This window comes from Scylla paramamosain, chromosome 42, assembly GCF_035594125.1.
Source record: "Scylla paramamosain isolate STU-SP2022 chromosome 42, ASM3559412v1, whole genome shotgun sequence".
NCBI lineage: Eukaryota > Metazoa > Arthropoda > Malacostraca > Decapoda > Portunidae > Scylla > Scylla paramamosain.
This window is the reverse complement of record NC_087192.1, coordinates 1,212,501-1,227,500: the sequence shown is the minus strand read 5'-3', so window position 1 is coordinate 1,227,500 and position 15,000 is coordinate 1,212,501. Positions and strand designations below refer to the sequence as shown.

The window sequence follows — 15,000 nt, the reverse complement described above, 5'->3', positions numbered from 1 at the left end:
GTTGAAGCATAGCAGTATAATGTTGCTCTTTTAACAAACAACTCCTCCTAATAACATACAGATGAGATTTAGTGAAGTGTTTTCTTGTGTTCTCGTGTTCTTAGGTCAGCAGAGCGTGGCAAGGAGGACGACGGAGGTGATGCACATGATAGATTCCTCTCTCTCTCTCTCTCTCTCTCTCTCTCTCTCTCTCTCTCTCTCTCTCTCTCTCTCTCTCTCTCTCTCTCTCTCTCATCTTTGCTTTATTTTCTAGGACAGAGGTGTTAGTGGTGGTGCTGTATCCTGTCTTATCTCAATGCCACATTCTCCTTCCTCCAAATTATTCTTTGTTTATTAGTGCATGGTGTTAGTGGTGCTGTTTCATTATATCTTGTTTTGCTACCACATCCTTCTTTTGTTATTTAGTCATTATTTTTCATTACATAGCTATTAGTGTGTGTGTTTCATGGTGTCCTGTCTCACTACCACACTCCTCTCCCTCTGGTTTAGTCTTTTTCAGTATATAGCTATTAGTGTGTGTGTGTTTCATGGTGTCCTCTTACTTTCACACTCCTCTCCTCTGTTTTAGTACCCATTTGACTGTACAGAGTTATTGTCCTGGTGTGAAGTCTTTTAGCATCCCTCAGTCTTCTTCATGAGGTATGGAAGCACATTAAACATTTGAGCATCTATTTTCAAGGCAACCTTCTAACAGGGTGTATAAAAAGTTGCGTGAAATTTAAGAGCATATTAAACTTTCAACATTTCTTCTTAAGGCAACATTTAACGGTGTATAAAAAAATTTGCATGGGTTTTCAAGAATATTCTGATGATTTGAGTGGATTTGACAAGGATTCTACATAGTCACTGGGGGAAAAATTATATATATATAAGAGAGAGAGAGAGAGAGAGAGAGAGAGAGACGTATTTTGTGGACTTAAGAAATACATGAGCCTATAATATTGATAAAGATTACATGGCCACTATGTTAAGCGGGCATCTAAACTCCAGCTAATCACCTCTTGCTCAACCTGTAGCTAATGACCTCAGCCAAAGAGTCAGGCAGAGAGAGAGAGAGAGAGAGAGAGAGAGAGAGAGAGAGAGAGAGAATTAGTAGTGTAGTAATTAATCAGTACAGGTGTTGTCGTAGTGATTAAATTTTATCACATCTAAAGTGCGTCTTTCCTCAGGAGTTGATATCTGTGGTGTGTGTGTGTGTGTGTGTGTGTGTGTGTGTGTGTGTGTGTGTGTGTGTGTGTGTGTGTGTGTGTGTGTGTGTTGTGTGTGTGTGATAAGTGGGCTTGTTCTTATACCTAGAGAGAGAGAGAGAGAGAGAGAGAGAGAGACTATCATCCTTCTTTGTTGCTTTCAGAAGTGTAAGATTTTGTAATTCTGAGTCTACTACCTATATATTTCTTGTGTCTTTCTCATTTCAGTGATTCCTTTTACATGGCAACTCTTCTCCCATATACTGTAATCCTTTATACCCTTTGCTTTCCTTTCCTTTTACTGTCCACCACATTCCTTTTCTGCTCACTTATTCTCCTCTTTTGTCTGCAGCTCTTGTCTTTAAGTCACAACTTTACATAGGGCTTAATATTTTACTTTTACAATATTCAAATTTTGTCATGTTCTTATTTTACTACGGTTATTTTGTGCTTGTTTCATTTTCACGTTTTCTTTTATCAAGTTATCCAGTGATGTAAATGTTGTTCTGACGATTTTATATGGACCATAAATTGATCTATATTCTTCATGTTTTATTTAGCCTGTATTTTGTGTTCACTCAAATCAGTCTATCTATCTGCCTGTCTGTCTATCCCTTTCTGTCGAGGGTCCAGCGTGGCTCCCTGGTAAGTCATCTGCTTGTGGCCCAAGGGTTGTGTATTTGGTGTTGGCTTGTGGCAGTCTTGATGGGAGGGACAGTGCTCTCTGGTACCCCTGGCCAGCACCACCACCTTGCTGCTCCACCACCATTCTCTCATTATCCAGTAACTCTCCTTAATCATGTGAATTTCGTTCCTTTCTCTAATTTTCCAAGCTCACTTCTTTCTTCCTCTCATCCATACATCTACCCACTTTCCCAGACTCACTTCCTTCCTTCCCTCAGCCATACATCCACCCAATTAGTCCTGCATTCCCTCCTTCTCTCCCACCCTTTCAATCATTCCCTCCACCCTTCCCTCCCTTTGTCTCCCTCCCTATCCTTTCACTCTACATCCCTCACTCACCTGGTCTCCCTCCCCATCCTTTCAGTCACTGCGTTCCTCACTCATCTGGTCTCTCTCCCTCAACAGAACGGTGGTGCCTTGGAGATACTTCCGAGACACCTTGAGTGAGGTGCACCCCATCGGCCCAGGGTTGGAGGCTATGGCACTCAAGTCCACCATAGACCTCACCTGTAACGACTACATCTCCAACTTTGAGTTTGATGTATTCACCAGGTAAGATGAGGCATGGCTGCGTGGCATGGATGTGTGGATGAGGGCCTGGACGTGGAATATGGGGTGCAGTCAAGAGTGCCCTGGGGAATGAGTTGTCTGAGAGGGATGTGTGGAGTGACAAGCTGGGAGGGTGAGAGCTCTGTTTTTTTATGGTCGTCTGGTGGTCACACAGCTGGCCCTTCAGAAAGACCTTCAGAAAGAGCTTAGAGTTCACAACCCCTCAACTTACAACCCATAGCTATTTGTTCCTGGGTGAATGGGGCTACACACCAAGAGGCTCACCCGTCAGCCTCACTGTGGCCGGGACTTGAATTGGGGCCTTCTCAGTTGTGAGCCAAGCATGCTAACCACTATACTAGGCAGTGTGTGTGTGTGTGTGTGTGTGTGTGTGTGTGTGTGTGTGTGTGTGTGTGTGTGTGTGTGTGTGTTTGAAAGATATGGCATAACTTGTATGAGTGGGATGAAGTGTGGAGTGGTGGAATGGGTGAAGAGAAATATGGTAAGATAATTCAGCTATTTTAAGGCAATGAGAAGCGCTGAGTTTGTCAAGTGAGTGCATGAGTAAAATGGAAGGTCCTACTAGGAGAGGAAAACCTTCATGTATTTTAGAGGAAACCTAGAACCATTCTTTAGCTCCATGACACACCAAGCACCTGACTGAGCACCGTGACACACACTGAGGCACCCTGTAACCATATAACAGGTGAACAAACAGGACAATGAATGACTTAATAATGGTTGTCATATGAATGGACAAACAGGAAGACAGAGGAATTGTTTTAACTTTATGTCATTTGCATCAGACGGACAAACAGGAAGGAAGGAGAGAGACTGTAAGAGTTAAGTGTTATAACAGAAATGCTGCGGACTGACTTTCACTAATGGTAACTATATACAAATAATGGACAAACTGGAAGACACAGTAGTGACTTAATGAGTGTAATACATTAAATAGACAAATGAGAAGATAGGACATTGACTTTCTGTATTTAAGTCTTTATCATACAGACAAACAGGAAGGTGGAGGAATAATTAACTACTGCATAATTACAACAAATTGGTGGACAGTAAGGTGGAAGAATGATTTTTTTTTTTTTATGTAGGATGGACACTGGCCAAGGGCAACAAAAATCCAATAAATAAAAAAGCCCACTGAGATGCCAGTCCCATAAAAGGGTCCAAAGCGGTAGTCAGAAATCGAAGAATAAGTGTCTTGCAACCTCCCTCTTGAAGGAATTCAAGTCATAGGAAGGTGGAAATACAGAAGCAGGCAGGGAGTTCCAGAGTTTACCAGAAAAAGGGATGAATAATTGAGAATACTGGTTAACTCTTGCATTAGAGAGATGGACAGAATAGGGGTGAGAGAAAGAAAAAAGGTTTGTGCAGTGAGGCTGCGGGAGGAGGGGAGGCATGCAGTTAGCAAGATCAGAAGAGCAGTAAGCATGAAAATAGCAGTATAAGACAGCTAGAGATGCAACACTGCAGCGATGAGAGAGAGGCTGAAGACAGTCAATCAGAGGAGAGGAGTTGATGAGATGAAAAGCTTTTGATTCCACCCTGTCTAGAAGAGTAGTATGAGCAGAGCCCCCCCAGACATGTGAAGCATACTCCATACATGGACGGATAAGGCCCTTGTACAGAGTTAGCAGTTGGGGGAGTGAGAAAAACTGGCGGAGACGTCTCAGAACGCCTAACTTCATAGAAGCTGTTTTAGCTAGAGATGAGATGTGAAGTTTCCAGTTCAGATTATAAGTAAAGGACAGACCGAGGATGTTCAGTGTAGAAGAGGAGGACAGTTGAGTGTCATTGAAGAAGAGGGGATAGTTGTCTGGAAGGTTATGTCGAGTTGATAGATAGAGGAATTGAGTTTTTGAGGCATTGAACAATACCAGGTTTGCTCTGCCCCAATCAGAAATTTTAGAAAGATCAGAAGTCAGGCGTTCTGTGGCTTCCCTGTGTGACATGTTTACTTCCTGAAGGGTTGGACGTCTATGAAAAGACGTGGAAAAGTGCAGGGTGGTATCATCAGCATAGGAGTGGATAGGACAAGAAGTTTGGTTTAGAAGGTCATTGATAAATAATAGGAAGAGAGTGGGTGACAGGACAGAACCCTGAGGAACACCACTGTTAATAGATTTTGGAGAAGAACAGTGACTGTCTACCACAGCAGCAATAGAACAGTTAGAAAGGAAACTTGAGATGAAGTTACAGAGAGAAGGATAGAAGGTGTAGGAGGGTAGTTTGGAAATCAAAGCTTTGTACCAGACTCTATCAAAAGCTTTTGATATGTCCAAGGCAACAGCAAAAGTTTCACCAAAATCTCTAAAAGATGACCAAGACTCAGTAAGGAAAGCCAGAAGATCACCAGTAGAGCGGCCTTGACGGAACCCATACTGGCGATCAGACAGAAGGTTGTGAAGTGATAGATGTTCAAGAATCGTCCTGTTGAGGATGAATTCAAAAACTTTAGATAGGCAGGAAATTAAAGCAATAGGACGGTAGTTTGAGGGATTAGAACGGTCACCCTTTTTTAGGAACAGGCTGAATGTAGGCAAACTTCCAGCAAGAAGGAAAGATAGATGTTGACAAGACAGAGTTGAAAGAGTTTGACTACGCAAGGTGCAAGCACGGAGGCACAGTTTCAGAGAACGATAGGAGGGACCCCATCAGGTCCATAAGCCTTCCGAGGGTTTAGGCCAGCGGGGGCATGGAAAACATCATTACGAAGAATTTTGATAGGTAACATGAAGTTGTCAGAGGGTGGAGGAGAGGGAGGAACAAGCCCAGAATCGTCCAAGATAGAGTTTTTAGCAAAGGTTTGAGTGAAGAGTTCAGCTTTACAAATAGATGTGATAGCAGTGGTGCCATCTGGTTGAAATAAAGGAGGGAAAGAAGAAGAAGCAAAGTTATTAGAGATATTTTTGGCTAGATGCCAGAAATCATGAGGGGAGTTAGATCTTGAAAGATTTTAACACTTTCTGTTAATAAAGGAGTTTTTTATGTAGTTGGAGAACAGACTTGGCATGGTTCTGGGCAGAAATATAAAGTGTATGAGATTCTGTTGATGGAAGGCTTAAGTACCTCCTGTGGGTCACCTCTCTGTCATGTATAGCACGAGAACAAGCTGTGTTAAACCAAGGTTTGGAAGGTTTAGGAAAAAGAGTGAGGGATGTATGCCTCCATGCCAGACACTATCACCTCTGTTATGCGCTCAGCACACAAAGACAGGTCTCTAACATGGAAGCAGTAGTCATTTCAAGGAAAATCAGCAAAATACCTCCTCAGGTCCCTCCAACTAGCAGAGGCAAAACACCAGAGGCACCTTCACTTAGGGGGATCATCAGGAGGGATTGGAGCAATAGGATAAGATACAGATATGAAATTGTGGTCAATGGAGCCCAGTGGAGAAGAGAGGGTGACAGCATAAGCAGAAGGATTAGAGGTCAGGAAAAGGTCAAGAATGTTGGGCATATCTCCAAGACAGTCAGGAATATGAGTAGGGTGTGCTGCACCAATTGCTTATGGTAGTGGAGGATAGCAAAGTTGAAGGCTAGTTCAGCAAGATGGTCAGTGAAGGCAGAGGACAGCCAAAGCTGGTGGTGAACATTGAAGTCTCCAAGAATGAAGATCTCTGCAAAAGGGAAGAGTCAGATTGTGCTCCACTTTGGAAGTGAAGTAGTCAAAGAGTTTCTTATAGTCAGAGGAGTTAGGTGAGAGGTATACAGCACAGATAAATTTAGTTTGAGAGTGACTCTGTAGTCATAGCCAGATGGTTTAAAACTCAGAAGATTCAAGAGCGTGGGCACAAGAGCAGGTTAAATTGTTGCGCACATAAATGCAACATCCAGCTTTGGATAAAAAATGAGGATAGAGAAAGTAGGAGGGGAACAGAAAAGCAGCTACTGTCAGTTGCCTCAGACACCTGAGTTTCAGTGAGGAAAAGAAGATGAGGTTTAGAAGAGGAGAGGTGGTGTTCTACAGATTGAAAATTAGATCTTAGACCACGCATGTTGCAGAAGTTAATGAAGAAAAAGTTGAGGGGGGTGTCAAGACACTTAGGGTCGTTGTCAGAAGGGCAGTCTGACTGGGGACATGTGTGGTCCCCTCTCCAGATGGAGACTGAGGCTGGTGTAGGAGTCGCCATGAATTTTGAAATTTTGAGTGAAGGGTGTGTGTGTTATTAGGTGCTTGTAGTTTTGTGTGGAGGAAGAGAGTTGTCTTTAGAGGGCAGGCTTTGACTGGCCCCTTGTGTTGTGAGATATAAAGGGAAACATTCAGCGAGGTCACAGCTGGGTTTAATGATAAGTTCACAGCACCCCCTGATCCAGTGCTTTAGACATCACTGGGAGTAATTATCGTTTCGGCAGGTGCCTACTGCCTCCTCGAGTTTATCTAGGTCAAGTGGGGGCACAGGAAGGCAGGACATTGACATCGCAAACTGTAACTCCCTCTTTTACGCATCATTAATCTCCCAATCTTCCCTCCTGTCCCTTCCTTTCCCTTTCCTTCCTGTCCATCTTAACCTACCCTCACTGACTTCCCTTCTCACCCTCCGTTCTTTAACCCATCATTCCTCATCTTGTCCACAGATTATTCCAGCCTTGGCCAACGTTGCTGAGAAACTGGCAGATCCTTGCTGTCACCCACCCGGGCTATGTGGCGTTTCTCACGTATGATGAGGTCAAGGCAAGGTTACAAAAATACATCAACAAGCCAGGAAGGTGAGCCACTTGGGGTACTGGAGGCTGGTGTGTTTCAGTGAGATGATAAAGAGGAGAGAGCGAAGATGGTGTGTGGTTTGTGTACTGACTGGAGGTTGATTGAGGGAGAGTAGCGTGAAGTTTGAGGGTTGTTTCATTGAGGTGGTAGAGATGAGAGAGCCAGGAAGGTGAGTGATTTAGGTACTGACAGGAGGTTGGCTAAGAGTAACATGAAGGTTGAGGGTTTGACTTCATTGAAAAAACTGAGGTAATAGAGATAGATGAAGAGCCAAAAAAGATGAATGATTTTACAGATGAAGGTGACAGATTTTGCATATAGATCAGGAAGATAAAGTTAGACAAGAAAACAAATAAGGAAGATGAAATAAGACTCCCCAAATTGAGGGACATTTGGTGAAGATATGAAAGTATATAAAAAAAAAAGTAGAGAGAGGAGACAGATGAAAGGAGGGGGTCTAGGTGAAGGAGATTAGCTGAGGTGGTTAAGCAGATGGCCATATAGAGAATGAGGATATTATGTGCCAGAGATGCAGAGAAAGTGAAAAAGCTTGATTTTGGGGTTTAAGTGCAAGAAATTGGTTTGCAAAGGAAGAGATAAATGTTTGCATTGAGTGAAGGGTAAAGCTTAGGGGCTGTGGAAAGAGGGAAGGTGAGAGAGAGAGAGAGAGAGAGAGAGAGAGAGAGAGAGAGAGAGAGAGAGAGAGAGAGAGAGAGAGAGAGAGAGAGAGAGAGAGATGAAGTTTTAATTAAGCTGGAAATATAATGAACTAAAAGATAAGAGAGAGAACTACACACACACACACACACACACACACACACACACACACACACACACACACACACACACACACACACACACACACACACACACACACACACACACACACACACACACACACACACCAAAGTTACAAGGAATGTTAATCCCCTAAAATATACAGAAATATTATAAGAACACTATTAGGAAACTGTAGGCAGATAGCATTTTAACAGGTGAGAGATAGGAAAGTTGAGGAAAGTGAGAGTCCTTTGATAAGAGTGTGGCAGATAAGTGGAGGAGATATGAGTGACAAGAAAAGGTGACATGAGGTGAAGTGAGGTGAGGTGAGTGACCCTAAGGAATGAGGTGATGGGAGATTGGTATAGATTAGTGGTGAGATTAGTATGGATTTGTGGTGAGAGATTATGAGTGACAGGTTGGATATATTGGTTAAGAGTACAGATTATGCGACTGGTGGATAGGTATGAAGTGAGCAATAGTGAAGTGATGAAGAGGTGATGTATTAATGAGAAAAAGGGAAGTGGTGTAGAGGTGATGGACAGTGAAAAAGTGAGATATAGTGAAGTGACTGGGTAATGAATAGTGATGAAGTGAAGTGATGAAGAGGTGATGGATAGTGGAGAATAGTGAAATGGTGAAGAAGTCGTAGATAGTGAAAAAGTGACGAATAGCAGTGACAAGGTGATAGACAGAAAAGAAGCAAAAAATACACATTTCAAACCATTAGAAAACATTCACTCCGTAACCATAAGAGTGTTCCACCGACTTACTCCGTGTGTCTCCTTGTGTCATTGCAGCTACGTGTTCCGGTTGTCGTGTACGCGGCTGGGTCAGTGGGCCATCGGCTACGTGACCAGCGACGGCAGCATCCTACAGACCATTCCTCAGAACAAATCCCTCTGTCAGGCACTCCTCGACGGCCACAGAGAAGGATTGTGAGTGTGGATAGGATGTGCAGTGTTGGGTGGTGGAAGCAGTGAGGTTATGGTGTGTGTTTGTGGTGTGTTGGTTGGTGTGGTTGTGTGTGTAGAGGGTGTATTGGATATGGTGTGTGGTGGTGATGTGTTGGATATGTAGTTTTTGCATCTGAAAAGTATATAGAAGGCAGTGGGTTTGTTGTGTGTGGTGGTGTGTCAGCAGGACCAGACAGTATATTGAGTGAGGAAAGGATGTAGGGGGAAATATGACTGTGGTATGTGGTGGTGTGTCAGGGAAAACAGGATTTGTGTGTGTGTGTGTGTGTGTGTGTGTGTGTGTGTGTGTGTGTGTGTGTGTATTTGATAATATTTTCATAATCTATAGAATATTAAGTATCACTGTCATCACTAGATTAGGATTGTCAGATGTCAGTGGTTTTCAATGAAGTGGCATGAGCTTACTGTATATCTTTCATAAGGACAATAAGCAGCAAAACGCCATCAGAACAGCAGCTTTACTCATGTCCTGTCACCCATCACACTGATCATGGGTGATGAGGGAATGTTTCCTCTTGTTTGGTGATGACTTTATTCTTTCTTTGCAGTTATTTATACCCAGATGGGAGAAACCTCAATCCAGACCTCACCTGGGTAGCACAAGCCACACCAGAGGACCACATTAAGGTGAGCATGGCACAATCTCTTTCATTGCAGTACTGTAGCAAACCTAGATCAGTAGACGTCACTGTGTAGACAATGGCATATTTGACAACCTATAAGACACTCATTTTGTTTGAGTATAATAGTATAGAAAATTGACTTGTATACCATATACTGATATACTTCAATAAAAAATAATTAGAAATAAAAAGAAATGGTGTCTTGTAAGCTGTGAAATACAGTAGTCAGTATGTTGTATTATACAGAATAGGTACCTAGAAAGGGGAAGAATAGGGAACAGGAGAATACTTTAGAAGGGTATGAGTCTAGGGCATCATTTTTACTGAATATAATAAGCAAATCTAAGTGGAAGAATTAAGAAATGCTGTGTAGAAGTAGAAGGATGAGTTAAGGCACCATATGATCCAGGTGACAGCCAGTAACTATTTGTGAAAGAAGGAAGCAAAGACTGGGATGGGTTGTACAGAGGTGTGATGTGCAGATAGGTGTTAGTGGAGATGTGCTGTTACTTGAAGGACTCCCCAGAAACAGGCATCAGCTTAGACCACATGAAAGGATAATAGAAATACTTATATGGAAAATGCTATAGACCAGATCAGAGGATAATGGAGAAATATTAGTGTGGAAATTGCCATGTCTGAGAGTTATGTGAAAAGTGAATTGATTGGAAGTGTTGAGTTTAGTGAAAGATTTTGTTGGTGGTGAAGCACAGACAACTCAGAAGTGCATGTGAAAGTTGAATGTAATTATGTATTGGTGTCTTTGAGATTAGAATAGTGAATGAATGTGCTGAGACAGATATGAGAGAGGATTGTTTGTACACCTTGTTAGAAATAAGAGAGGATTGTTAATACCTTGTTAGGCCGAGAATGGAAGATCTGAAAACCACTCAGTCACAACCACCCACAACTCAGATTGAGACAACAAAAGATCAGAGGCAGGGCACTTGATTGGCACTCGAATGGCACTTGATTGGCACCTGATTGGCTGGTGAATGCATGACTTACCTGGTGTAGGTTAAGGTATTCACTCCTGTTCTTTCTATATTTCCACTTCTGCCTTGAGACTCTTAACCAGTACAGTATAGTGAGCATTGGTTCTTTCTTCCTTAGAGGTCTGGAAGTCAGTGTGTGAGCAAGTGCCTGGAAATTTATGTATGGTTGTGTATGCCCTTGTTGCTTTGCTGACTGCACTTCAAGGAGGATTTCAGTCTGTCAGAAAGAGAGAGAGAGAGAGAGAGAGAGAGAGAGAGAGAGAGAGACCTCACTTGTGGACTAACATCTTCTAAGCTAACTCCTTCTAGACTAACCCCTCCTTCCCCCTCCACTCCACCCATTCCTATTCCCATTCCCATTCCTCCCCACAGGTAACCCAGGAGCAGTATGAGCTTTACTGTGAAATGGGATCCACATTCCAGCTGTGCAAAATCTGTGCCGAAAACGACAAGGACATCAGAATAGAACCGTGCGGACATCTGCTGTGCACGCCTTGCCTAACCCTGTGGCAGGTGAGTCGGGGCGTCCGCTGGCTGACTGGTGCTGCCCGGTACTTATGTGTCTATGTCTGTTGTAATTAATTCCCTTATTTTTTTTATTTTTTTTATTTATTTATTTTTTTATTCAGTGGTGCTGCGTGATACATGATGTGCCTTTCTCTATACTTTTTTCTAGTAATGTATTTTTTATTTACTGGTGCTGCATGATACATATGCCTGTGCCTCTGTCTACTTATACGTTTTTTATTTGTGTATTTATTTATTATTTTGTCTTTATGTAGGTGTACTGGTCAAGGACAACAAAATGTACCTGTGTCCACTAATACATTATGTGTCCATGTCTGCTTGTCATCCTTGTCCAATAATTTGTGTAGTGTTTAAGGAATGACTGGACAGGTGTGACAGGAGTGTGTAGGTGTTGTGCAGTCCTGCTGGCTTCCTGTGGCTCCCTGTGTGTTGTTAAGTTTTTGTGCTGCTGTTGCTGCTGCTGCTGGCCTTGAGGTGATCCTTATGTTTCTCAAAGTGTGTTTAAATTTTTTTATGTACATTTTGCAGTTCTTTTTCTTTTCTGTGTTTTTTTCTATATTCATTTTACAATTCTTTTTGTTTTCTTTGTTTTTTTCTGAAGCTTCTCAGGAAATTTGTCTGCCCTTTGTATTTATTATTATTATTATTATTTTTATTATTATTATTATTATTGGTATTTCCTGTCTCTGCAGTAATCACCAATGATTTCCTACCTTTACAACCTCAGCATTTTTTTTTTCCCAAGATTTTCCAATTTTCATGCAAGTTTTTTTTTGGGGGGGTGGGGATAACAGAGGAGAGCATGAATGTTGGCATTCAGGTGGAGGTTATGCCTATAAATTACTTACCTTTATGCCTTACTCATCTTGATGGTTATATACAGAAATTCTCTTGATAATTAATTTTAAGAACACAGGAAAATAATGGGACCGCAGGAGTCTGGCTGACCTTCACCTGGCAGCTCCTGAGGACTGAAACTTTGCCCTTTTTTCATTGTGGTTTGGTTATCATTGTGCTGAAACTCTAATTCCCTCACCAAAAGTCTCCAAAATTCTCATGTCACAGGAATTTATTTTGCCAGGTTTTCAGCTTCTAGACCAGAGTGCCCCCATGAAGTACCCAGCAAGCATGACACACAGTCTTGGGCAGCAGGTGATGAACTTGCTGCACTAACATCTCCTGTATTCATGGTTTGCCTCATCCTGAAGTTCTCTGATCTGATCATTATTTAGTTGGCAGGTTTTATAAGATGTGTGTAGATCAGAGGACTTAAGATTGAGACAAAACACAGAACATTGAAAGTTAGTATGATAGGTTGTCTAACTTCTGACCCAGCCAGTGTGTCAGTCTTGGTGTGCTGAGTGTGGGTGGTTAGGTTTTCCTGTAGGTAATAAGTGACCACCTACCTCAGTTGACATGGCATTGTATTGCCATTCAGTTGTCCCAAATTTTGTATCATGTATCTAGCACTTGATATGACCATGCTAAGATTATGTAAGATATTGGGAGAAAAGGATAGTTGTCATGCTTGTGGTCACTGTGATTTGCTGTGTATCTTTAATATAGGAACTATACCACTGAACCAACATTGCCTGAATGAGACTAGATTTTTGTACTCTGATGTGAAATCACTAGGTACATTTTAAAGTTTCATATTTCAAATTATTGTATTTAAAATCTTAACATTTCAAGTATTCAGTCTGTCTATCTGTTTGTGGTGCTTCATGTCCTCAGGGAGTGTCCCTTCCAGGAGCTGGCCACAACAAAAGACACCCCCCTGGTCCACACATTTTCTTCTTATTTCAAGCATTTGGCCTGTATTAACCACTTTCACACATGTACTCCACCCTATCCCTCCATCCTGCAAGTAGCCTTCCTCTCTAATCACCACTTTCAACTTCACTCACACACTTTCTTCACAGACTCTTCACTCATCATCCTCCCAGTGTGGCCAGACATCTCATTGTGTTCTTTTCATTTGTTCACCTTTTTTCCATTCACCTCACACTACACTGCATGTATAGAAATGTGGGCCTGTTGCCAGTCTTTTTCCCAGACATACCATGGCTCTTTGCACAGAAGCAACACTCCAGATGTACTGCATTAGGTTATTATTATTATTATTATTATTATTATTATTATTATTATTATTATTATTATTATTATTATTATTATTATGAAAAGCCACACAAGGGCATCAGGGGAAAATAAAACTGATATAGACCCAAGCAGGGTCTGCCCGGTGAGCAAACGTGGATGTGAGAAATGAAAGAAAGAAAAGGTAAAGTAAAAGAAAGGAGATAAATGAGATAAATACTTAGTGAGTTAACAGGAAGGTGTTAGCTTTTGTTGTAATTTTATGTATGGCAGCTTCAGAAACCATTTCATCAGGAAGTAGGTTCCATACTTAGTCAAATTGGGGATAAATATGACAGAGTAAATGTGCTTAGTTTTCTCTCTTACAATTTTGGTATTTCATGTAACTGTTATGTAAAGGAATGGCAGCATTTGGAGACTCTTCAGTAAACTTGTAACAGATGAGACAAGCAATCACAGGATGTCTTGTCTCTCCACATCCCCCGTGTTGGTGTGTTAGTGGAGGCAAGGCACACTGTCACTTGTGAATACCCACCACCTCCCAAAAGTAAATAGAATTTTTGATTTATCATAGGTTGGTGTTACTTTTTTCTTACTTTATTGATTATAACACACGTGCTTGTGACAAGATCCACCATAAACCAAAGTACATACAGTCAGCCCTTAACTTTTGCAGGCTCAACATTAACTGAGTCCACTACACACACACACACACACACACACACACACACACACACACACACACACACACACACACACACACACACACACACACACACACACACACACACACACACACACACACACACACACACACACACACACACACTCTCTCTCTCTCTCTCTCTCTCCACAGCCCAGTAGTTTTCTTAATTTAGGGTGTGTTTGGCAACCTACTGTGTACATTTCCTGTTGCCCGTATATAGTGTACATTTCCCACTGCTGCCCAGCTGTCCCTCACTCACACTGACCACATTTGTGTTACTACATTTGTGTTAACATTGTCATCATATTTTCACAATGGGCCCCGAGAGACTTCCCAAGACACCTTGCCATGTTTGTTTGTAAAAATGCATAGTAGGTACTATATCAACAAAACATGTATGTTTGTTTTCTGGTTTTCTGCAGTAGTGGCGATGTGGAGGCGGAAAGATAGAGCGTGTGATGATGACGCAGCGTTGGCAGTCAAGGTGGTGATGCTGAGGAGTAGGGAAGGTGGAGTGAGAGGCCACAACACAACATTCATCATTATTTTTCTTAGTTTGATTAAATATTAAATGAATTGTTTGTAAATACATGTACAGAGACCTTTTTCACTTCAACAAGGATTTAGGAAGACAGGAGTGTTTTTAAGGGAATGCACCACTAGTGGTCTTGAATTTTCAAAAATTACAGATTTCTGCGTTACCTCAACCAAGCAGATGTTGAAAGCTGACTGCATTTAACAATATCAATATAATTTGATGAATGACAGGTTTTAGGTTTAAGCTAAACATGAAAGCCAAAAAATATCCACATTGATGATATTCATGCATGTTAATCACTACCATAACACTGTACTGTGCATGATGACTCATGAGAGAAAGAAAAAAAATAAATACAAAAAAATCAGGGTAATGCTATAGCTGCCCTAGGCTGGAGTGTGAATCTTCACCACTTCTGATTCAATTGGATTTTTCCAGTGTATGTACGAGTTATTTTTAGGTCCTTGATTCTGATGAAAACAAATTCCAAAATAGTCATCAAAATATTCCCTTCTTGTTTGTTCAAAAGCTTGGCTGCTGTGAACACTGACACATGTACTCCTTTATCATATCCCTCCATCTTCCAAGTGTCCCTTCTCTAATATCAGCACCCT

The 15,000-nt window shown here is 41.7% G+C and overlaps 1 protein-coding gene across 1 annotated transcript in view; it reads left to right on the top strand.

Moving 5' to 3' along the window:
• Window positions 1-15,000, top strand: part of LOC135093218 (protein PRRC2A-like) — a 66,717-nt gene that overhangs the window by 27,304 nt on the left and 24,413 nt on the right. Inside the window, exons 3-7 of the mRNA XM_063992204.1 lie at window positions 2,277-2,423; window positions 7,013-7,144; window positions 8,723-8,860; window positions 9,448-9,526; window positions 10,890-11,030. Coding sequence (XP_063848274.1) covers window positions 2,277-2,423; window positions 7,013-7,144; window positions 8,723-8,860; window positions 9,448-9,526; window positions 10,890-11,030 — 637 coding nt within the window. The remainder of the gene's footprint in view (window positions 1-2,276; window positions 2,424-7,012; window positions 7,145-8,722; window positions 8,861-9,447; window positions 9,527-10,889; window positions 11,031-15,000) is intronic.